The following is a 24,316-nucleotide window of genomic DNA, read 5'->3' as shown; positions in this document are numbered from 1 at the left end:
TACTTGCCTCGGTGGTACTTACATGTTTGGTACTTGCCTCTGTGGTACTTGTCTCTGTGGTACTTGCCTCTGTGGTACTTACCTGTGTGGTACTTACTTCAGTGGTACTTGCCTCTGAGGTACTTGCCGCAGTGGTACTTGCCTCTGTGGTACTTGCCTCAGTGGTACTTACCTGTGTGGTGCTTACTTCAGTGGTACTTGCCTCTGAGGTACTTGCCGCAGTGGTACTTGCCGCAGTGGTACTTGCCTCTGTGGTACTTGCCTCTGTGGTACTTGCCTCTGTGGTACTTGCCTCAGTGGTACTTGCCTCAGTGGTACTTACTTTAGTGGTACTTACCTGTTTGGTACTTGCCTCTGAGGTACTTGCCTCTTTGGTACTTGCCTCAGTGGTACTTACCTGTGTGGTACTTACTTCAGTGGTACTTGCCTCAGTGGTACTTGCCTCTGTGGTACTTACCTCTGTGGTACTTACCTGTGTGGTACTTACTTCAGTGGAACTTACCTGTTTGGTATTTGCCGCTGTGGTACTTGCCTCTGATGTACTTGCCTCTGAGGTACTTGCTGCAGTGGTACTTGCCTCTGTGGTACTTGCCTCAGTGGTACTTACCTGTGTGGTACTTACTTCAGTGGTACTTGCCTCTGAGGTACTTGCCGCAGTGGTACTTGCCTCTGTGGTACTTGCCTCTGTGGTACTTGCCTCAGTGGTACTTACCTGTGTGGTACTTACTTCAGTGGTACTTACTTGTTTGGTACTTGCCTCTGAGGTACTTGCCTCTTTGGTACTTGCCTCAGTGGTACTTACCTGTGTGGTACTTACTTCAGTGGTACTTGCCTCTGAGGTACTTGCCTCAGTGCTACTTGCCTCTGTGGTACTTACCTCTGTGGTACTTACCTCTGTGGTACTTACTTCAGTGGAACTTACCTGTTTGGTATTTGCCGCTGTGGTACTTGCCTCTGATGTACTTGCCTCAGTTGTACTTACCTGTGTGGTAAGGTCCTGAGCGGTAAAGGCTGTATACCGAGCCCTCCCCCTCCTGCCCCAGCAGTATGCAGCGGTGTGTGGAAGCAGTTCCAGCCCTCTGTGCCTTTAATGAACAGCGTCTGGTGGACATGCGCTGCTTGGCTTCGAAGCGCTAAGGGCTGAGGCTGGGGCGCACGGCCTTGGCACTTGTGTGTCTTAGGCTGGAGCTTTTTGTTGCACGTTTTCACCAGGGTAAATGTGTGTTTTTTTGCAGTTGTGTGTGCCCAAGGCTTGCAGGCAAAGGATAAAACTGGCTCCAGCGATCCCTACGTCACGGTGCAAGTTGGGAAAACTAAGAAGAGAACAAAGACAATCTTCGGGAATCTGAACCCGGTGTGGGAGGAGAAATTCCACTTGTGAGTACCGAGCGCACACTTTGCTTCTCAGCTTCCATGTTTTTGTACAGAAATGCACATTCTGTGTCGTGTTATCTGTTATAGAACGCACTGTACTTTGCAAAGCTGTAAGGCTGGCCCCGGCACAACGTATTGTATGCAATGCATGTATGTGTATCCAGAAGAAGCCAGCATGTGCTCACGGTGCGTATTAACGTGTGTGATTGCCCAGTGGAGGGCACACACTTTTAAATTGGAACTCTTCAGGGAGGCGTGTGCGTGCTGGGGCGTGCCACGTGCTCGCCGTGATAGGCGACGCCAGTGTCAAAGGTCATTTATTTCACTCTCTCTGGCAGAGGCCTTCCGTGAGCGAGGGAACACAATACAATTATCAGTGGGTAAAGGAAGCCTGGCTCCAGAATGGGCACCACCAGAGCGCTCATTTGACGAGCGGCCAAAGGGCGCACAGGAGCAGTGTTTAAAGAGATCCACTCTTGTCGGTCTGTTCCTGAAAGCTGCAGGTGTGACGTGGAACAATAGTGTCCATTTATCTGTGATTTTTCAGTTATTTTCACATTTAATTTAATGAATGTGAACTATTTAGATGTGGTTGACAATATTCTCCTAGCAAATGTAAGAGACAAGAGAGCTCTAAACTGTTAATCTCTGATTTTTACAGGACATTCTTTCAATCACTAACATCTCAGTTCAGTTCAAAAGCTTTTATTCGGTTTGCAAAGCACAACCATACAAGCAATCATAAAAAAAAGCATAAACATCATTATTAATGACGATCCTCATTAAATACATCATAATACTTCCCTGCAAAATAAATTTGTACACACTTTAATAAATAATAACGTGCAAACTTACAAAAGGTGCATTGTGCCAACTGGTCCACAGAATGTGCAAATGTCGCTATACAGTATTACATTATGTGCAAATCTCGCAATGAAGTGCCCTGTGCACTTCTGAAATACGTAGTGTGCAAATGTCGCTGTACAGTACCTTTTATATATAGTTTGCATTTTATACAAATTTCCTAAAGTATCAAGCAATCTAAAAGGGAATGTACAACCTTTTACAGTAAAGTGCCATATGCCAACAATTTTTTTGAATTCATAACAATAAAGTGTCAAATGCGTTAACATTGGAATGTTTGCTTGTTTGTGTTAATAACATTCCTAACCTAATAGATACAGTCCCCTTATAAAATACCGAAAGGCAAAAAAGTGCTAACGTGCTATTAGATTAACTGAGCAAACTAAAAGAGAGCTCATAATACTATGGATTTCCTGGCAGCTATACATTTCAAAATATAAATTGCTACATAAAAACAGATATCTGAACTTTCCAATGAACATATTAATTTCATTGCATTTGTAGTGGATCAAATGTTATACTTTAAAAGGATAGGTTTCAAATAAAACTTTGTAAAAATAAGTAAAATTTGCAAAATAGTAAAAAAATGGCAGCGACTTTGTTTGGACATAGTATCATATGGACATTTGGAAGTGGAACTTTTTTCATAGTGGGGAAAGCCACAAGATGATGGGCTATCCCTAACCTATGGTATCAAAACAAAACGATGTGAACGTCTTGTCACTTCTCCCAAATAAGCCTGAAAACCAGTTCTAAGGTTCTAAGGTCCAATTGCTGGTAAAACACTAGAGTGGGTTGTTCTCCAATCAATTTGCTGCGGTCCTCCTTTTTGTAAGCCAAGAAGGTTCCTTTTAACTCCTTTTTTGATATCTGTACTACATATTCTGGCTCCAAATAGATGTTACAATTAAATAAAAGGCTAAACCAATGGTGATTATAACTTAACCAGGGGATACGGGAACAATGGTCCAACTTTATACAGAGTTAATTACAGACTGAGTAAATACTGTTTCGTTTTTGGACCAAATGGAAGGCCATAGGAGTAGGGGACGAAGGGCAACTAAATCTAAAATATAATTAATGCCAACTTCCTGGTGTATTAATTCAGTGGAGGCTGACGGTGGGACATTTAACAGCCGTTTAAGGAAATTATTTTTATCTTGTTGGAATGATTTGTCACAACAGTGGCCCCAAACCTCAGCCCCATACAAGGCAGATGAGACACACCTGGCGTTGTATATGGCTACCATGTCTTTTATCCTACGATCCCCAAGTTTTGTAGCAAATCTGAAAATACTATTAGTATTCCTATTCATCTTTTATCGTACGTTCTCATATTCACCTAGCCATTTCCCGTTCCCGGCAAATGTTATGCCTAAGTAGCAAAATGACTTAACCATATGTACTTTGGTCTTATCCAAAAAAAAGGATCTTGTTAAGTTAACTTTCTTACTACATGACATAACAAATGTTTTGGATTTGTTAATTAAAAGTATTCTACCATTAATAAACTCTATAAAATTGTCAATGAGCCGCTGTAGTCCTACAGGAGTACGTGAATGTAAAACAGCATCATCTGCGTATAACAAAATTGGTACACCGTTCCTGTCTATCATTGGGGCATCCGCTGGTATCTGACTTAAAATCATATCAATTTGATTAATAAATAATGAAAATAAAAAAGGGGCCAGGACGCAACCCTGCCGGATGCCCCGCCTTACATCAAAGAAGGGGGTGCGTTCACAGGTAGGTCCATACCGTACACTGCTAGATAGTCTCTCTTATACTCTTGCCAAGAAATACACGATCTCTCTTGGGGCCCCATATTCGAGCAGTGTGGACCACAGAAGTGAGTGGTCCACAAGATCAAAAGCACTGCTCAAATCTGCAAAGTATAAAAACAGGTTGCCCCCCCTTTACTGATGTGTATTTACTAATGAGCAGGTCAAGGTTAACACATTGTTCTAGGGTTCATAGGCCCTTTCTAAATCCATATTGTACTGGGGATAAGATCTTATTATCCGTGGCCCAGGTTTCCAACCTTTTTAATAAAATCCTGCTCATAACCTTTATGGATGAATCTAGCAGGGATATTGGGCGATAGTTACATGCTTCAGAACGGGACCCTTTTTTAAAAAGGGGGATAATTAATTACTGACCCCACGACATGGGGAAGTCCCCCAATGCTGCAACATTAAAAATCCTTGCTAAAATCAGGGCCCACAGGTCAATTTAATTTTTATATAGATCTACCGGGACCCCATCGGGGCCTGGTGCTTCACCCCCGTGCTGTTAGCTATCCCCTCATATACTTCTTCTACGCTAATCAGCAGGGGTAATGTGGGCCATGTAAAATCATAATTTGGTGATAAAGTTAAAACCTCCCTATCTGGGTTAAAAATATTGGAAAAGTATTCGATCCATGCATTACAATTTACATATGAAGACAATTCAGGCATACGGTCATTTTGTAAGAAGGGACTGTTTACAATTTCCCAAAATAATTTACTATTATTTGTATCTGCAGCCAAACGTAATTTTTCCCAAGCTTCCGCCTGGAGCTCCCTTTTCCGTGACTCAATAACTAACTTATAAGTAAGGCGTAAACCATGAATAACTACTTGATTACGGGGTTTAGTACCCAAGGCAGATTTTAGATTACCTAAAGCCTTGGTACACTTTTTATCCAACCATCCTACATTAAGCTGTTTGGTACTTTTAGTGCTCCTGGTTAATATACTTTTAATTGTTTTATTTATCTCAGAGAAAGCATTAAGCAAAATATGTGGGTAGGCTTCAGCACTAAGGCAGTGATCAATGTTTTTCCGGCATTTGATTACCACCTCTCTTTGGATCTTTACAGGGTCCACTCCATCCCATTTAATCCTCATGCCATTAGGTCATATTGGGATGATGTTGGGGATACACTCATAAGTGTTATGTGGTTTATTTCCCCAACATAACAATGAAATGGAGATACTATTGTGATCGCTTACAACCTGTTCAGAAATCCATACATTTGAATAGACACTATTACATGAGATTAAGATGTGGTCATTATTGCTATCAGAATTCCTGCCTGTGAAAAACGACTACTTGTACTAATAGGAAATCAAACAAGCATTGGCAATGCAAAGCAATGTTGTTTGGTCATGTTATTTATTTCAACCAGACAAGGAAAACCCAAGGATGCTTCGGGACTAAAGGTACTTAAAGCTGTAAGGAATGTTGATCCCTAAGCGTACATGAAAGTGAGTGGTACTCTAGGTGCATAGTAATAATTCCCAGGAGGTATTCAATCAATTATTTAAACAATAGTTTGTTTGTATAAAATAAAAAATTGGTTTATAGGAGTGTGTACCCCCACGATGTGCACCAGAAAACGTATTGCACAAACACACAAACAAAAAAGGTTTTGTAACATCGAGGGTTGCTTAAAATCAAAAGTCACACTTCTGTCAAAGACAGCACTACTGCACCCAAGAAACAATTTTGCATATTCACACAGGTCAGAGTGATTCAGTTGATGATGTTTCGATCCACTAAATATATGGGGCGATCATCAGGACAATACAATGTTTGCCTGGATACACAAAGCAATATAAGAACAAGTAAATACAAATTGCAACCTAAATCATATGGCTACATCAGGGGCTATTCCAGCCAAATAGCCAACCATTCCGTCAGCAGGAATGCCAGTGGCGCCAATGCAAATTTTGCAGATAGGGACAATTGCATGTTTCCAGGAAACCGGGCCAAGGCCCGGTGTCCAACCTTCTTAAACAAGGGCTTGCTGGATCTTGTGCTAATTATGCCGGTAGTGACTAATGCCCGTTTTCAAGGAAATAGGACCAGGCCCAATGTCCAGACTTCTCTATCAAGGTCTCACTGGCTCCTATCCATTGAGGCCATGCGAAACCAATGACAGCCTGAAATTGCAGCTTGGTCTCGACGATGGAGGGAACTAGAGTGCTGCTCTGTGGTGCAGCGAGGTGTACCGGAGTAAGTGGGCATTCAGCTGACCAAGTTGGAACTTCGGGCACGTCCTGCTGTGCCAGACACCTTCATTTCCCCTGTTGTCATTGGTTTCGGATTCGCCTAATCTAAAAGCCTCAGGAAGATGGAAAATAGGACCTCCAGAAACATGATCAGTTGACTTTTTAGCACTATGTTGACCCATAATGAAGATACTGCAATTTTTGAAGACTTATAGAGATTTCTGGTTGAGGAATAACATCCTTGAACTAAGAATGTTGTGTTAAGCATTGTGTATCGCTATACATCTGATTTTTATGTACACTGCTATCAATAGTGTGGGTGAAATGTATGAATGTTCGTGTGGATGCCTTGATCAACACAGAATGAATATGGTTTTTTTAACAGAAATCTAAGCTGTACTGTTGTCTGAGTCAAAGTAGTTTAATCATGGCAGTGGATGCAATTATATGTTTTTACAATCATTTTATGCTGATTCGTAATAAATAAAATTGTTTCGTATTCACCCCCAGTCATATTCTGTGAGCTCCTAATCTAGGGTAGTTGTGTTACAGTTCAGAGGGGGCCTGGCCGCTCAGGCTGGCCTGTCCATTTTGAAGTAGAACTAAGGCTGATTTGCATATTGCCTGTTCCTCTCCAATATGGCTTGGTGGACTGGGTTGGTGGCCCAGTGTAGTTACTAGTAGTAGTGGCTGACATTATTTCAAGCAATTCACACATTACCTTTTTGTTTTCTTAAGGATACATGAAGGCCTCTGAGATGCTCCCTCAGTTGCACAGATGGGTAGTCTTAAATATGGAAAGTGACTAGTTTGTACTCTGCTGGGATGCTATTATGATGTATGCCATTTTATATCTGTATGTTTTAAATACCAATGTGTGCCCGATACACAATTCTCTTTTTGTCACTAGTTGATGTTGTAGCAAGTGTTTTCTAAAACTATTAAAAAAAAGGCACCTGGTCAATTCTGCAAAAAGTAAGAAGGTATGAAGAATGTAAGTGGGGCTATGGAAATGGATTGCAGTTACATCCTGTTGATTACTATGGCATACAGTAACAACGGGAGACTAAAATATGAACAACCATGATGCCAGTGTGTTTTCCATACGTAGTAGAAATCTCTTGCCTTCTCAAGTTCGTCTTACTTTGAAGGTTTGTTTTAAGTGTTTGTCTTAAGGCTGCTACAGTTTGAAGCATTAATCGATACAAACTATTAGGTGGTGGATTAATGCCCACAAGACAAAAAAAATATATGTATAATAATGATTTTTATTTTTTATTTCTTTAATTTTTTTTCTGATCTCCTTGCTCTTTTTGCTCGGCCCGGCAGCGAGGGGGGGGGGGGGAAGGAAGGGGGAGGGTGTTGTGGGGAGTTGTGGGCGAATGGGTGAAGGAACATTGCCCTTAATTCTGTTCCACCTTAGTTGTGTCATCCGGGATCGCTGGACTAATGTTGATATCACAGTGTTTTATTTTCCTTCTTGTCGCCCTGGACCTGGATGACAACTGGGCTCTGCGAATGGACTTCCTCGCTTTGTTTCACTTTGCCTTTTTACTTAGGTGCTCAAATTGTATACTCTGAACTTATTGTGCATCACAGGAAACGATTGTATACATGCACTTAATGATTTGTACCAGACTACCTGTTCACCCTTATTCGCCTTTGTTTGTTTCAATAAAGGTTTTGAAAAAAAAAAAAAAAAAAAAAAAACTATTAGGTGGTGCATGCTTTAATTGTAAGATCAGGACTGCATTCTTATGTTTGTGAAGACAGAGGAAAGCCTTCATACCACATCCCCCCCTGCATGACTAGCAGTGTGCAGCAGTAACCAGCAAAAACGTATTGCTTGCTTAATACACATTCTCACACTCATTCCAAAACTGCAGGGCCTTGAAGCTCTGGAGATCTTTGAGTTTTATATTTATTGCACTCTAGTAGAGTTGTTTAGTGGTCCGGAGTTTCCTTTCCATTTAGTCTAACGATTCAGTTTGAAATAGATGTATGTGCAGTACTGATGGGCAGAGAGTCTCAATTTGATTGGTTCCCTCCCAAGAAGGGAGCTTTAGCACTGGTGAACAGAGGAACATCTTGTGATCTGTGTCCTCTGTAGCAGTAGTCTGTTATGTACGGATGAGCAGGTGATCACAGGGTGACTAAGGCCCACAGAAGCAGTAGTGTGTTCATTATGGATGAGCAGGGTACCTCGATTCCCTCTAAAGCAGGCGTTTGTTTAGTACAAATTAACAGAGGATTTCAGTGTGATCAGTCACCGGCGAAGCAGGAGTTTGTTTAGTACTGATGAAGCGGATCTCCGTGTGATCGGTACCCTCTGAAACAGGAGTACGTAGTACTATGAAGCGGATTCCCGTGTGAGGAGTTTGTTTAGTACTAATGTAGCTGATCTCATTGATGAAGCTTATGTCAATTTGATCGGTACCCTCTAAAACAGGAGTTTGTCTAGTACTGATGAAGCGTATCTCCGTGTGATCAGTACCCTCTGAAGCAGGAGTTTGTTCACTACTGATGAAGTGGATCTCCGTGTGATCGGTCCTCTTTGAAGCAGGAGTTTGTTCAGTACTGATGAAACGGACCTCAGTTTGATCGGTCACTCTAAGCAGGAGTTTGTTTAGTACTGATGAAGCAGATCCCCATGTGATTGGTACCTCCTGAAACAGGAGTTTGTTCAGTGCTGATAAAGCTGATTTCAGTCTGATCGGTACCCCCTGAAGCAGGAGTTTCTTTAGTACTGACAAAATGGATCTCAGTGTGATCGGTACCCTCTTAAGAAGGAATGAGTCTGGTATTGATAAAAAGGATCTCCGTGTGATCAGTCCCCGCCAAAGCAGGAGTTAATTTAGTACTGATGAAGCAGATCTCAGTGTGATCAGTACCTTCTGAAGTAGGAGGTTGTTTAGTAATGATAAAGCTGATTTCAGTGTGATCGGTGCCCTCAGAAGCAAGAGTTTCTTTAGTACTTATAAAACGGATCTCCGTGTGATCGGTACCCTTAAAATAGGAGTTTGTTTGATGCTGGTAAAAAAATCTCAGTGTGATCTGTCCCTGGTGAAGCAGGAGTTTGTTTAGTACTAATGAAGCGCATCCCGTGGATTGGGTTCATCTGAATCGGGAGTTAGTTTAGTACTGATGAAGCAGGTCTCATTGTGCTTGGTCCCCTCTATAGCAGGAGTTTGTTTAGTGCTGATGAAGCAGATGTCCATGTGTCCAGTACCCTCAGAACCATGAATTTGTTCAGTACTGATGAAGCGGATCTCAGTGTGATCAGTACCATCTGAAGGAGTTTGTTGTTTGGTACTGATAAAAAGAGATCTCAGTGTGATCGGTGCCCTCTGAAGCAGGAGTTTAGTACTGATGAAGCGCATCCCTGTGTGATTGGGATCCTCTGAATCAGGAGTTTGTTTAGTGCTGATGAAGCAGATCTCCGTGTGATCTCTATAGCAGGAGTTTGTTCCGTACTGATCAAGCGTATCTCAGTGTGATCGGTTCCCTCTGAAGCAGGAGTTTGTTTGGTACTGATGAAGCAGATCTTAATGTAATCTCTATAGCAGGAGTTTTTTTAGTACTGATGAAGCGGATCTTCGTGTGATCAGTACCCTCTGAAGCAGGAGTTTGTCTAGTACTGATGAAGCACATCTCCGTCTGATCGGTTCCCTCTGAAGCAGGAGTTTGTTTGGCACTGAGGAAGCAGATCTCAATGGGATTAGTACCTCCTGAAGCAGGAGTTTGTTTAGTACTGATAAAGCGGGTCTCAGTGTGATCAATACTGTATGAAGCAAGAGGTTGTTTAGTACTGATTAAGCTGATTTCAGTGTGATCGGTACCCTCTGAAGCAGGAGTGTTTTTAGTACTGACAAAATGGATCTCCGTGTGACAGGTACCCTCTAAAGTAGGAGTTTGTTTGATACACCAGCAAGAGAAAGAGAGCTAGCTGGTTCACCCCAGAACTCCTAGCCTCCAAGCGAACCTGTCGGAAACTAGAGAAGAAACGGCACAATGAAAAGACTTCGGACATCCTCGCAGCCCACAAAGACGCCATCCGGAAACACCATCACCTCATCAGGTCTGCCGAGAGGAGCTCCTTCAAAGACCGCCTCGACAACAATGCACAAAACAGCAAGGAGCTCTTCAACATCGTAAAGGAACTCTCCAACCCCAGCTCCAACACCAACGACGTCCCGCCGTTGCAAGCCCTGTGCGATTCCCTCGCCACCTTCCTCCACCGCAAGATCGCTGACATCCACGACAGCTTCAACACCCAGACAGCCCCAACAGACATAGACACTCCAGACTCTCTGCACACCATCGACCATGTCCCCCTGCCAGCCTGGGCCAGCGTGAACATCGTTGACACCATCAAGACCATGAGCACAATCCACTCCGACTCCCCGTCAGACCCATTCCCGCACCACATCTTCAACAAAGCCAGCAGCTCCATCGCACCCCACCTGCGCAACGTCACCAATCTTGCCTTCAAGACCGCGCCCTTCCCAGAGAGCTGGAATCACGCCAAGATCAAAGCCCTACTCAAAAAACCCAAGGCAGACACGAGAGACCTCAAGAACTTCCGGCCCATCTCCCTGCTTCCGCTCCCAGACAAGGTCATCAAGAAGATCGTCAACAGACAGCTAATCCAATACCTCGAAGAAAACAGCATACTGGACTCATCCCAGTCAAGGTTCCGCAGCAACCACAGCACCAAGACTGCCCTCATTGCCGCCACCGACGACATCAGGACCCCGCTGGACAACGGTGAGACCGCGGCCCTCATCCTTCTGGACCTCTCCGCCGCTTCGACACTGTCTGCCACCACACACTACACACACGCCTCAACGGCGCAGGGATCCGAGGCAAGGCCCTGGAATGGACCACCTCCTCCCTCTCCGGCAGAACCCAGAGCGTCCACCTCCCCCCATTCCGATCCGAAGCCTCCAAGATCATCTGCGGCGTACCCCAGGGATCATCCCTCAGCCCGACACTGTTCAACATCTACATGGCCCCGCTCGCACACGTCGTCCGACAGCATGACCTCAACATAATCTCCTATGCCGATGACACTCAACAGATCCTCTCCCTCACCAAGGATCCCCTCATCGCCAAATCCAACCTCCACGAAGGAATGAAGGCCGTCGCCGACTGGATGAAGATCAGCCGACTGAAGCTGACGGAGGTCCTCATCCTCGGCTCCAACCCTCCAGCCTGGGACGACTCCTGGTGGCCAACGGCACTGGGGGCAGCCCCGACCCACCGACCAGGCATGCAACCTGGGAGTCATCCTCGACTCAACACTCTCCATGACCAAGCAAGTCAACGCAGTCTCCTCCTCCTGCTTCAACACCCTCCGCATGCTCCGCAAGATCTAAAGGTGGATCCCAACACATACAAGAAGAACAGTCACCCGGGCCCTCGTCAGTAGTAGACTCGACTATGGAAACGCCCTCTACACAGGAGCCCTAACCAAGCTCATCAAACGACTGTAACACATTCAAAACGCCTCTGCACGCCTGATCCTCGACGTACCACGCCATAGCCACATCACCCTCCCACCTGAGAAACCTGCACAGGCTCTCCGTCAACAAGAGGATTTCTTTCAAGCTCTTTATCCACGCACACCAGGCACTCCACAAGACCGGCCCAGCCTACCTCAGCAGACGCCTTTTCTTCTACTTCCCCAACTGCCAGCTCCGCTGCGCCGACCTCGCCACCGCCACCGCCCCTCGCATCCGAAGAACAACCACCGGCGGCAGATCCTTCTCCCACCTCGCCGTCAAGACCTGAAACACCCTCCCACTGAGCCTACGACAGACCCAAGACCTGCTGACCTTCAGGAGGCTACTCAAGACCTGGCTGTTCGACCAGTAGCGCCCCCTCCCCCCTTTTTTTCCCCCAGCGCCTTCAGACCTTCACGGGTAAGTAGTGTGCTCTACATGTTCTTGATTGATTGATACTGGTAAAAACAATCTCAGTGTGATCAGTCCCTGGTGAAGCAGGAGTTTGTTTAGTACTGATGAAGCGTATCCCCATGTGATTGGGATCCTCTGAATCAGGAGTTAGTTTAGTACTGATGAAGCAGGTCTCATTGTGCTTGGTCCCCTCTATAGCAGGAGTTTGTTTAGTACTAATTAAAAGGATCTCAGTGTGATCGGTCCTCTCTGAAGTAGGAGTTTGTTTAGCACTGATGAAGCAGATGTGCGTGTGACCAGTAGCCTCTGAAGCAGAAATTTGTTTAGTACTGATGAAGCGGATCTCAGTGTGATCAGTACCTACTGAAGGAGTTTGTTGGTTGGTACTGATAAAGAGATCTCTGTGTGATCGGTGCCCTCTGAATCAGGAGTTAGTTTAGTACTGATGAAGCGGGTCTCCGTGTGATTAGTACCCTCTATATCAGGAGTACCCTCTATAGCAGGAGTATTTTTAGTGCTGATGAAGCGGATGTCCGTGTGATCGGTCCTCTTTGAAGCAGGAGTTTGTTCAGTACTGATGAAGCGGACCTCAGTTTGATCGGTCATTCTAAGCAGGAGTTTGTTTAGTACTGATAAAGCAGATACCCATGTGATTGGTAACTCCTGAAACAGGAGTTTGTTCAGTGCTGATAAAGCTGATTTCAGTCTGATCGAGGAGCTTTAGTACTGATTAAGTGGATTCCAGTGTGATCAGTGCCCTCTGAAGAAGGAGTTTGTTTGGAATTAATAAAAATAATCTCAGTGTGCTTGGTCCCCTCTGAAGCAGGAGTTTGTTTAGTACTGATGAAGCAGATGTCCCTCTGATCAGTTCCCTCTGAAGCAGGAGTTTTAGTATTGATGAAGCGGATCTCAGTGTGATAAGTACCCACTGAAGCAGGAGTTTGTTTAGGACTGATAAAAAAGGATCTCCGTGTTATTGGTACCATCTGAAGCAGGAGTTTGTTTAGTACTAATAAAAAGGATCTCCGTGTTATTGGTACCATCTGAAAAAGGAGTTTTGTCCACTAGTCATTAACAGAGGATCACAGTTTGATTGGTCTTCTCTGAAGCATTAGTTTGGTCTTTACTGTGGAGCAGAGGATCTTGTTGTGATTTGCCCCCTCTGAAAAAGCAGTTTATTCAGTATTAATCAGCAGAGGATATTGGTGTGATCAGGCACTTTTTTCAATTTGTATGAACAGAGGATCTCTTTGTGATTGGTCCCCTCTGAAGCAAGCATTTTTCTAGTACTGATGAGCTGGGTACACAGGTCTTTCCGTTGCCTGTGATCCAAGAGATGGTGTGATACTCTACAACAATGGATCTGAATGTGATGGGTAGCCTCTGAAGTGGGAGTTTTTGCAGTACGGAAGCGTTTGGTTTGATGGTAGACCTCCAAAGCAGGAGCCTATTCAGTACTAGATCGCAGAAGCTCAGGGTGTTATCAGGAGTTTGTTCAAAACTCAGGAGCAAAGGACCTCTTTTGGATTAGTCCCCTCTGAAGCATGTGTTCATTCAGTACTAATGAGCTGTGGTTTGTATTATTATCAGTACTTTGTAAAGCAGGAGTTTGTTTAGCATTGATGAGCACAAGATGTTAGTGTTATGGCTCACCTTTGAAGCTGGAGTTTCTTCTGTTCTTATGAGTGGGGGAGCGGTGTGATATTTCTCATGGGAAGCAGGAGCTTGTTTACTACTGTTGAGCGGAGGTTTGCAGTGTGATGTATCCTTTATGAAGTAGAAATATGTCCAATGCTGATAAGCAAGAGATCTCGCTGTGATCGGTCTCTCTGAAACAGGAGTTTGATGAGTACTCGTGAGCAGGGATCAAGGTGTGTTATGTCACCTCTGAAGCAAGAGTTTGTTCAGTACTCATGAGCAGGGCTCACAGTTTGACCTGTGCCTTCCCCTCTCTCCCTGAAGCAGGAATCTTATAGAGACATCTATCCACAGATGCCTTAACTTAGAATATCCCCAGGCGGCAGATTGGATCCGTAACATTTTTTGCAACAGCACCTCTCTGCGCCGGGGGACAGCGCCACACGATTCCGCCCTGATGTCGTCCACGTATGTGATGTCAGCGAGGTCATATAAGTCCCTCCCGATGCACTGACGTCCGTTTCCTTCTTTTCCGCGTACAACGCGGATCCGGAGTAAGCGGTTCCTCTGGCCTGTTTTCAGGCCCCTTTTGGCACTTCACGTCTGGAACAGTGTGCAATGCTTTCGGGCTTTAAAACTTGTACTTCCTGTTCGCGGCAAATATCTGCGACGGACCCACAACTTATCTGTATGTGGTGTCTGGGCGAAATCCACGACTCGACGGACTGCAACACCTGCCAAAACCTCAAGCCGAAGTCCCGACGGGAGCGCCAGATGAAGCTTCTTTCGGCTCGCCTGTCCCGATCGGTGTCGTCTCGTCCCCTGGCCTCTTCATCGCTGGCAGGCCCCTCTGGTTTCCAGTTGCTCTGTCGATCGCCTTCTGGGGTCCGGGGACGTCGTTCGCCCATTATTGGTAAGATGTGGCACATGTTGCTTAGGTCCTCTATCTCACTTTCGTCTGTTGACGGGGGCACTGGTTCCCGGAACCCTCCGGACGTGCGCCCCCGACGGTCGCCCCCCCCTCCTCTATCCGGGCGCGGGGGCGACTCAGAACCAGATGGAAGCCTACGCCGCAGCTCTGCAGACCTCCCTTAAGAACTCTCCTGTCCCTGGGGCGTCCTCGGGGCGCGGCCTGGCTGGGTCCCCCCCTACGATCCATATGGTGTCGTCAGGGTACGGGCCGACTGGGTCCCCCTCTATGACCCATAGCACCCCTGCCACGCCGCATAGTCCCGTGGGGCTCCCTGCGGTGTCACAGGTGGTTGCAGGTGCTCGAAGCCTAGCTTCTAGCACACCTCGGCCTTCTGGGCATGCGGCCGCCTGTCCGGGACCGTGGTTGGCGCCGTTCCGCACCGTAAACTCGCTTCCCCGGCTCCAACTCCGTTTCTTTCTTCGGAGTCGAAGCCTGTCGTAGTTGAGGCTGAGTCCGCGGCGGTGCGACGCTGGAGGCTTGCCTCCCCAGCGCCATCTCCTTCTTCGGAAGCGGAGCTTGTCGTGGATTCGGCGCCGGAAGGACTAGAGTCGGCGCTGGACGAGGCACAATTGGCGCCGACTAAAGTAGTTTTGGCGCCACATCGACGCCGGGTTGTTGACTCTTCTCTGGAAGCTTCTGGAGAGAGTTTGGCATCGCCCCCTCACCCGGCGACACCAGATGTATTCTTGCCTGTGCCCCCCTTAGAATTTGTGGACCCGGCAGGATCCCCGCCTTCTCAGGAGACCCTGGACCCCGCAGGCTCCCTGCCTCCTCAAGAACCCCATCAAGACCCTCATTCGTCAATGGGGCTTTTCATCCTTCGCACACTGTTCCCATACTTTCACAATTTTAGTTGGTGGCTCAGCGTTGTGCCGCGGAAAAGTTCTCTGAAGATAATTGACGTCATCGCTTCGGGAGGGACTTATATGACCTCGCTGACCTAACGTACGTGGATGACGTCAGGGCGGGGTCGTGTGGCGCCGTCCCCAGCGCGCACAGGTGCTGCTGCAAAAATGTTTCCGGATCCAGTCTGACGCCTGGGGATATTCTAAGTTAAGGAATCTCCGGCTAGACAACGTCTCTACCAGATACATCGTTACCAAAGGTAAGTAACTTGTACGTTTGTTCAGTACTGGTGAGCAGGGGATTTCGGTGTAATCAACCCCCTCTCCCCCCTCTGCTCCCTACCCCCTACCCCTCCGGCGCAGAATTTTGTTCAGTACTGGTGCGCAGAGGATTTCAGTGTAATTGGTCCCCCCTGAAGCAGGCATTTGCTCAGTACTCGTGGACTGGAGATCTCCGTGTAATCGGTCGCTTCTGAAGCACAAGTTTGTTCAGTACTGGTGAGCAGGGGAATCTTAGTGTAGTCCGTCTCCCCTGAAGAGGAGTTTGTCAGTGCTTGTGAGCAGGGTCTCTAAGTGTAATCGGTTCCCCCCTGAAGCAGGAGTTTGTTCAGTACTGGTGAGAAGGGGACCTCCGTGTAATCGGTCCCCCTGGAGCACGAGTTTATTCATTACTCGTGAGAAGGGGATCTCGATGTAATCGGTCATCTCTTTCCTCCTCAGAATGCACACGTTGAGTTCTCTTGTCACATTATAGTGGTAGAGGTAAATCATTCATAAAGCACAACACGCTGAAGAAGATAGCCACGTAAGGTGTCCACTTTTCTGGTCCCACTTATTCCTTTTCTGACCTTTCATCCATAGAGGACAAGACAAAGCTTATTAATGTATTTTATAAGTGCTCTGAGATTTTTAATACTGGCATAAGCATGTTTATTTTTTAAGTCCACTTAAGGCTTTCAGACTTGATTTGTGCTGTGCTGCAGGTTTTCTCCATGAACGGATTATTAGTTTAGCAGAACAATTATAGAACTGTACGTATGGGAAATTACATTTCTGATAACATTGCATTTGTATAAAAATAAATCTTGCTGGTAGAGTTAAACAATAGTGTTTTTTGTTTTATTCGAGTTCCTGTCTGTGCTGCTTCTGTCTTTATGTTCACAAATCTGCTGCTTGGCCCTCCACAGTGTGTGGAAGGAGGCACAGATGGAGCTTCTGAGTCCGTGAGAGCCGCCTTCAGGAGGACACTGATGGAAGCTATCTCAGCCTCTACAAGACCAGCCTTCTTTCACTGGCTGGACCAGTCAAAGGGTTGTATCGCTGATTGAGTCTCTCAGTACCTATTGCTCCTCAAAGGAGTTGGCGTATATATTCGTCAAATTTGGAGCAAAAACCACTCCCATAGAAGTAACATTGCATTGTTGACCGTACTGATTATTGTACTGAAAGTAATTGGTGGTTAATGCAATGCTGAGAAAATCTATGACAAACTTGATAGGTACGTGTAGAGGTTGTGGCCGTGTTGTTCTGGGTTTGTTCATTACTCATACTTTCATTCTGAGCTACGTTAATGCATAGAGATAACATGTCCAGTGTGACTAGTATCCTACTTGTAGTGTCAAATGTCGTACCTTCCACAAGGGTGATCATATAGGTGCTGTCACTGGCAGTTTCAAGCTTGGGGACGAAATCATTAATAAAGATATTGACATTCTCCCACCTCATCTGACTCACCAGTCCAGCAGGTTTGCACGAATGATTGCTGAACCTTCACCTCAGGGTATTCTGACCTACTTAGATCATGGGGTAAATTCAATTGCTCATTAGAACGCACACACCTATTGCCATGCACTATGGTAAATGATTGATCATTATTTGAGTGGCTGACTGCTGTACTTTACCTCGTCTAACTGTAGGTCATGGTTCCAGACCCTTGAGGAAGTAACGTTTCTTCCTACACCTTGGCGTGCACCAGTATGTTGTCCCTGACGCATAAGTGTCACTGGCTTATTTAAGTTGATTACTATTACCATCATATTCTCCGCTCATGAGATCCCACTAGTCTCTTCCTAATCTGAGTGATTTAATCATTCCAAGTGTCTTTACAGTGTTAATATCCTGAAGAGATTCCTGGAATGCTTGTCGTCGACAGCTATAACAACAAGCAAACTGAGCAAAACATGAATTGTATTCGGGCAGAGGCTACAAATGCAGACTGTCTCCTATAATAGTTCTTAGTTTGTTAAAGACACACAATTTCAATGTTTGTACTTTCCTTTACTGTTTCTTGAGGTTTTCTGTTCCTTCACTTGGGACACAATGCACAATTTTTGAAATTGTGAAATTAGTATTCTGTTGATACTATTTTATATGGACCTACTATAAATGCTACTTACATTGAAATTCGAATTGTGTTGGTCATGCGTGTTATCGCATACAGTGATTTCACATTGTATCAAAATTCATGTAAATGAGGCCAATGAGAACCACTGTATTTTGTACATCATTGTTTACCCTGGTTCACATATTTATGGGTTTCTCTTGTTTGAATACTATTGAAGGAAGGGTGATGGAGGTGCTCCTGACAACAGCACTACCATTTGGTATTGCAACAAGCAGGGTGAGGTGTGAGGGGATGGGATATGTGCCAGACCACTCTTTGCCTCTGGAAATGAGTATGACTAGACTGCCGGGAATCTGGTGGTAAACCAAGGTGGACAAACTAAGCCGCCGAAGTTTAGCGGATCATGAATGCAATTACACTCTGAGATGGCACGGAGTGCCATTCATCAATGAGGAGAACTCTGGATCATTCTTTTTGCCACCACAGAGAATGCGCAATGTTAACACACATGCACAGTGGAGTTCCTGAGGAGGCACATTCTGTCTAGAGTAGTGCTTTCCACACATACCAGCATTCCACAGTACATCCACACTGGCTGAGCAGCAAGGCAGAGAAGCAGGAAAGGTGCATTACACTAAAGACCAGCATACTACACTCCTGTATGCCTTCCTGCTGCCGCCTCTCCTGCCCCAAGTTCCTGGTACCCAGAACATCTTGGCATGAGCAACTGTACTCCTATCAAGCTGCCACTTCGAGAGAATCTTCTGTCGCAGCTACGGGGTAGGGTGGTGCACCCTGGCCTGCACAGTCTACTTAACCATGCCTGGAGATTTTTCTGTTGGTTAGGAATATAATTCCCCAGTCAGTGTCTCAATGAGCTCTTAATTTTCATTCTCATACCCACCCCAAAGCACCATGTAGTTAGGCAGAGTTGATTCTGATACACTGAATGGTATTTTTCCAAGTTTCCTTATTAGGCAATATCTTTTATGTTATTAAAATGTATAAAGCGCGCGAATACCAAACAGTGTCTTGGCGCTAGCAGTTCTGAAGCGAGCTGGAGCCTCTATTTGTTAAATAGCCAGGTTTTGAGAGCATTTCTGGAAGGGAGACTTCTGATTAGTTGTAGATATCTTTAGTGTGTGGCCAAAACTGAAGTGAACTTCACATTTTCCATTAGAAGGCATTTGATTGTTATAATGCTTCTGTAGAACCATTTGGGCTAATTAAATGTGTGTCCTACAAAGAGATGAGTGTGGTCAGGGCTGGCGCTAGGCATGAGTAGCGTGGGCATCTGCCCAGGGCCCCGTGTCTGCTCGCAGCAGTGGGGCCTTACACCTTCAAAGACTTCAGAGTCTCAAGGCACAGGGGGCCCCTAGGAGTTTAAATGTTTTTGTTTTTTTTTATCATTTGCCCCTGCTGGTCCTTCTCTCTGGACCTAATTGCTGCATCTGCATGTTGATGGCAGTGATTAGACAGGTACTTAAAGTGCCCTTACGTGCGCGCCGCCCTGCCCCTGTATGAATGAAAAGCAGGATATCCTGCAGGGCGCACAACAAAGAATAGATTTTCTTCCAATCACAGGAAAACTGCTCACCTAGGATGAGGGAAAAGTAGGAAAGGAAGCATAGAGGTGAGAAAAAAGGGTAAGACAAACAGAATAAAGTGAGATGGGGGAGCAGATAGGTTAAAGTATGGCAGTGAGACAGTGGGTGCAGGCAGAGGAGATGACACAGCATATACGAGTGGCTGGAGCAGGGCTTTAAGTGTCCTAGACCCGGCAGTAAATTAGGACGGACGTTGAAATGGGCCCCCTATCTGGTCCTATATTCATGTCCTTACTTGATCTGCAAAGAAACTGGTCTAGTTCTGCACGATAAAGGTACAACATGTTTGTAGAGCAATGAGGCTGTGCCCGACGATCTGATCTGTTAGATCAGTATGTCGTTTTTTTGGGCTGTTTATTGGCCTGCGTTAAGGTCATATGAGCTTACTGTTGATTTTTGTTATACTAAAACAAACATTGCTTGCATAAAACTCAAATCTATGCTGTCTTCCGTACCTTACAAAACCGTATACAGCATGACTTTACAAGTTAAAAACTGCTCTAATTTACAAATATAAAACATTTTTTAGCTTCCTAATTCACTAATGGGGGCCACCTTTATTTTGGTGGTGGGGCCTATTTCCTGTCCCTGTCTGACAATGCATGTTAGGGTAATACATGGCAGCAAATGAGTTCCTGTTTGAAGTTCACATGCTTCACTTGATCTTGCATTCCTTAAGAATTCTAAGTATTTCCAGGATGTGTGTTTCTGTATTTTGTTTCACAGCCCATTGCTCTTATATGGCGCCTCCAGGTGTTTATAACAGGCTACAATTGAGAGCCTTGGAGTTGAGGCTGAAGGCAGTACAATTTTCTCACTTTGCCTGCCTGGGGTCAAAAAGGTGTTCAGAATACATCATGATCATTCAATACATGGCCTCTCTGCAGAGAACACAGAGCAACAGTACTCTATTCCAGTTGCATACTCATTTCCCTAGTCATACTACTGACAATTGTAATATATCGAGCTTGATGTATCTTAAGACCAGATATGCACTGAAATTATATATTCATCAATGAATAATGTAGTGTCTATTTACTGACAAAATGCCAATAAACAAAGTAATAAAAAAAGTATTATTAATTATATTTGGAACCATTTTATTCCTATCCCAACTAAGTAGCTTCTTGCAAAGCGACATCAACAATGCCATATAATCTGTAATCTCTGAATAAACTGCAAATTTTACAAAAAGCAACAGCTCGTCTTTTAATAAGAATTCCAAAGTTCAAATCTGTCTCATATGTATTGTTTGAGCTACACTAGCTTCCGATTAGAAAGGGAGTAGCCTTCAAGGCACTGTGTACTGAGTACAACATAGGTCCTGAATACCTTAAGAGAAAATTCATATGGTACACACCTAGGAGAGCACTTCGATCAGCCCCCTCGAGAACAGTGCAGACACCTAGAATAAACAAAGTGTCATAGGGTGGCAGAAGCTTTATCTCCTTACTTGCAAACATTTAAACAAAAACCCTTTGCATTTCAAAGCCCAGTCAAATATTATCTATTATAGAAAACAACTTAAAACTTGGCTTTTTTCAACTACGTTGCCTAATTAGCTTTATTTACTGTTACAGCTGCAGCAGCCAGCGCCAAGACGCCATTGGACATTGGCACGCTCTATAAACAATATCAATATATTTAACGGCCAATTGAAATGACTTCCTATGATGTCACTTCCCGTGAAGTTAATTCTTATTCAAATTATAGGGGCTTCTCATGTTCCTATTCTGCCGAGGGCCCCATGAATCCTAGGACCGGCCCTGGATGTGGTTCCATATCGGAGCATCTGGATGCAGGAAACTGTTGTGTCCGAAGGAGCAGGTGCATATTGACCCAGTATATGAATTGATTGTGTGCTCCGGTGGATATCTTTCCAGCAGAACCCCGTCCAGCATTTCTGGTTCAGAATTAAAGTGGCCTTTTAGCTGACGTGCCGAGCAGGCCGTTCAGTACTGAGAGAGTGGAAGGCTGCCGAGGTGGTCACTGCAATAGTCTACCCATTTCTAATAGGTATCCATAGGTCTCCGATCGAGAGATCTCAACAGCGCATATGGAATAGCAAGCAGCAGCATCATCCCAAAGACGGGACTGAATCTAGGAGCCACCACCGGTGTGACTGCTGGGACTCTGCCCGCCGCTGAAGCTCTTGCCATCGCGTCAATTCCATTTTCATATTGTCAGTAGTAGCTCATATGTTCTGTTACATCACGCACACGGTTAATGTTGCCACTCACCTGTATGCCGCAATACCTTAACAGTGACCCATTTAAATAGCAAACCAGCGAGGAAACTCCCTCTTGCATTTTGTCATTACGATAACCTCTCTCTCTCTCCAGTTTATTGTATAGTCAGGAAATTGTGAGAATGGTGAAATGGTATCAATGAATGTGGCTGTGGACTTCTTTGGAGAGATTACCCGCAGTACGATCCATGTCACCAGGATATAGCATTAGTTTGATTTCCCTGCCTGTGATTTGCCTCCTTTGACGTCTGCAGATTGCTCGATTACTATTGCCAGGGGTTCAAAGGAACAATAAGAGCAAAGTGGATAAAGATCGCCCTGTCTGTCCCTCTCCCACTCATAATCCCTTCAGAGAGGAAGGAAGCTCTTGCAGTTTGTCATGTCTGTTTTATCTTGATACAGCCAGTTAAACATTCGTTTTACTTCAGAAACGTTTTATTAGGATATTATGTAGACTGGAAGTATAGATGAAGCATTCTACATAAAGGGTGATACCCACACGCTGAGTTAAAAAACAACACTATGTCTCATAATCGATACATATTTGTCGAGAGGAGGTGTGAGTGTACTAGTGTGAGGTGAGGTTGGCTAATGTTAGGGTGGTAAGAAGGTGAGATTGTATACTAGGCGTGGGCTTTACGGCTTCTTGTTTGTGTGTCAGTGGGTGAAGAGAGAGGTGAGCCAGGTTGCGAGAAGAGAGAGGGGTAGTCAAAGAAGAGCGACAGTAAGTGGACAGGGGGGTATAGTAGTGATAGAGCGCGCGAGGTCACCCAGCCAATGATTTCGCCGTTTCCGGCTTCAGGGCCCATATACTTTTAATTCACACTATTCATTGACCAGGCGACTTCACGGGCTACTACCAATTTGTGTGTTCCCTACTGTTAATATTCAGTGTACCCGACTTACCATCCACCGACACGGGTACCTATGACCTCAACGGATCAGGGGCCTAGCTGTAAAAGGAAAGGCAGCAAATACAAATTCAAATGACATTCAATACTGTTTGTATAAGGACCACGGACAACTGGAAGTTTTTTTTTTTTTTTTTTTTTGAAAACCTTTATTGTACAGAGAGAGCTCACAAATACGGGCCTACAACCCACCGGGCTGGCCACCACATAGCAAAAATATCAAAAGCAATGCAAAGAGAGTTAGAGGATACTAAGGCATTGAAACAGGAGAAACAACAAGCATCGTAGAGCAGTCTCAGGAGCAAACAATTAGAAAGGTAGTTTTCTTTTTAAAGACGGGTCAGGGAGTTCAGGAGCACGACGGGCCGCAAGTCAAACCAGAGGGGTGGGGCCGCGGCGGGCAGCAACACAGCGATCGTAAAAATACAGGAGAAACAAATACGAAATAGCTATACCAATAAGCACCGGTCAAAACAACGGACATGAGGAAAGGCCATTGCACGCACTGTCCAATGCCCGCCCACCGTCGTCACCACCCGTACTACCAATCAGCAAAGATAAGGACCCAAGTACGGAAACAATACGAAACGCACCCCCAATAAAGGAAGAAAACCCCACAAAAAAGGGGGGGGGGAGGGGAATGGGAAAAAGGAAAAAGAAGGGACTCTTACCCAAACACTCGCCCCCGGGCGACAAAACAGGAAAACAAAAATCCGGTACAAAATAGACAATAAAAATAAGAAGACATACCTAACAAATCACAATCATCGTAATACCGGAAAAATACCCCAGAAAGACACCAGGGGGACAGAAGACGAGACAGAGCCCCGAAAGAGGGGATACACAAGGGCCATAGAACCAAAAAGGGAGAAAAAAATGGAGGAAAAAGACCCCCCAAAAACAACAACAGACCCCTCCACCCACCCCACAAGCCCACCCTACACCCCTGCAGAAGGCTACGGCCAACCCCCCAGCAGCGTGCCTGTCGCCCTAAATAGAACCCGAAATATAGAAGAAGAGGAACAAGATAGAAACAAGACAAAAGGGGAAAGGACCAGGGAAGGGGAAGAACATCACACACGGGAGAGGGCGAAAGAACAATATTATCTGCCTCCATCCCGCCACCTGCAATAAAGGAGGGGTAGAGCCCACGGGAAGTTAACGATATTAGGATAAGTTTCAGGAGTTCCATGAAGTTACACAATATCATACCAGCACATATCGGTTATAGATCAAAAACTAGACTACCGCATATAAAAAGTCGTTTCAGCCCTGTCCGCTTTTGTCCAAAGTTGTAATCATCTGAACAAACAAAGACCAAACGGCGAGGGACACAGGGCACAGGAGAAGATCCAGCGGCAGTCCTGAGAAGAAACGTGAAAGAAAATACGGAGGATCCAGAAAAGTCATGGTACAACGTCCGCACCGCAGGCACAGTTCCAAGGACAGTTCCAATGAGGCAAGCCCAGCTGAATCGGCACCGGCGCCTCGGCCGGGGAGCCGACGCGATGAAAAACAGGAAGGATCATTGAGGCCAGGCCAGGATGCAAGCGGACCGCAGACCAGCGGCCGAGGCAACAAAGCAGGACGACGAGG

At 45.3% G+C, this 24,316-nt stretch overlaps 1 protein-coding gene across 7 annotated transcripts in view; it reads left to right on the top strand.

Moving 5' to 3' along the window:
• UNC13B (unc-13 homolog B) overlaps positions 1–24,316 on the top strand; it is a 3,555,093-nt gene that overhangs the window by 1,963,266 nt on the left and 1,567,511 nt on the right. For all 7 annotated transcript variants that reach the window (XM_078674667.1, XM_078674666.1, XM_078674664.1 and 4 more), the window contains one exon: positions 1,236–1,377. In XM_078674667.1, the coding sequence (XP_078530793.1) occupies positions 1,236–1,377 (142 nt within the window). The remainder of the gene's footprint in view (positions 1–1,235; positions 1,378–24,316) is intronic.

The sequence above is a fragment of the Lissotriton helveticus genome, chromosome 2_1 (genome assembly GCF_964261635.1).
Source record: "Lissotriton helveticus chromosome 2_1, aLisHel1.1, whole genome shotgun sequence".
Lineage (NCBI taxonomy): Eukaryota > Metazoa > Chordata > Amphibia > Caudata > Salamandridae > Lissotriton > Lissotriton helveticus.
The sequence above is the reverse complement of the archived record's forward strand: the minus strand, read 5'-3'. Positions and strand labels throughout refer to the sequence as shown.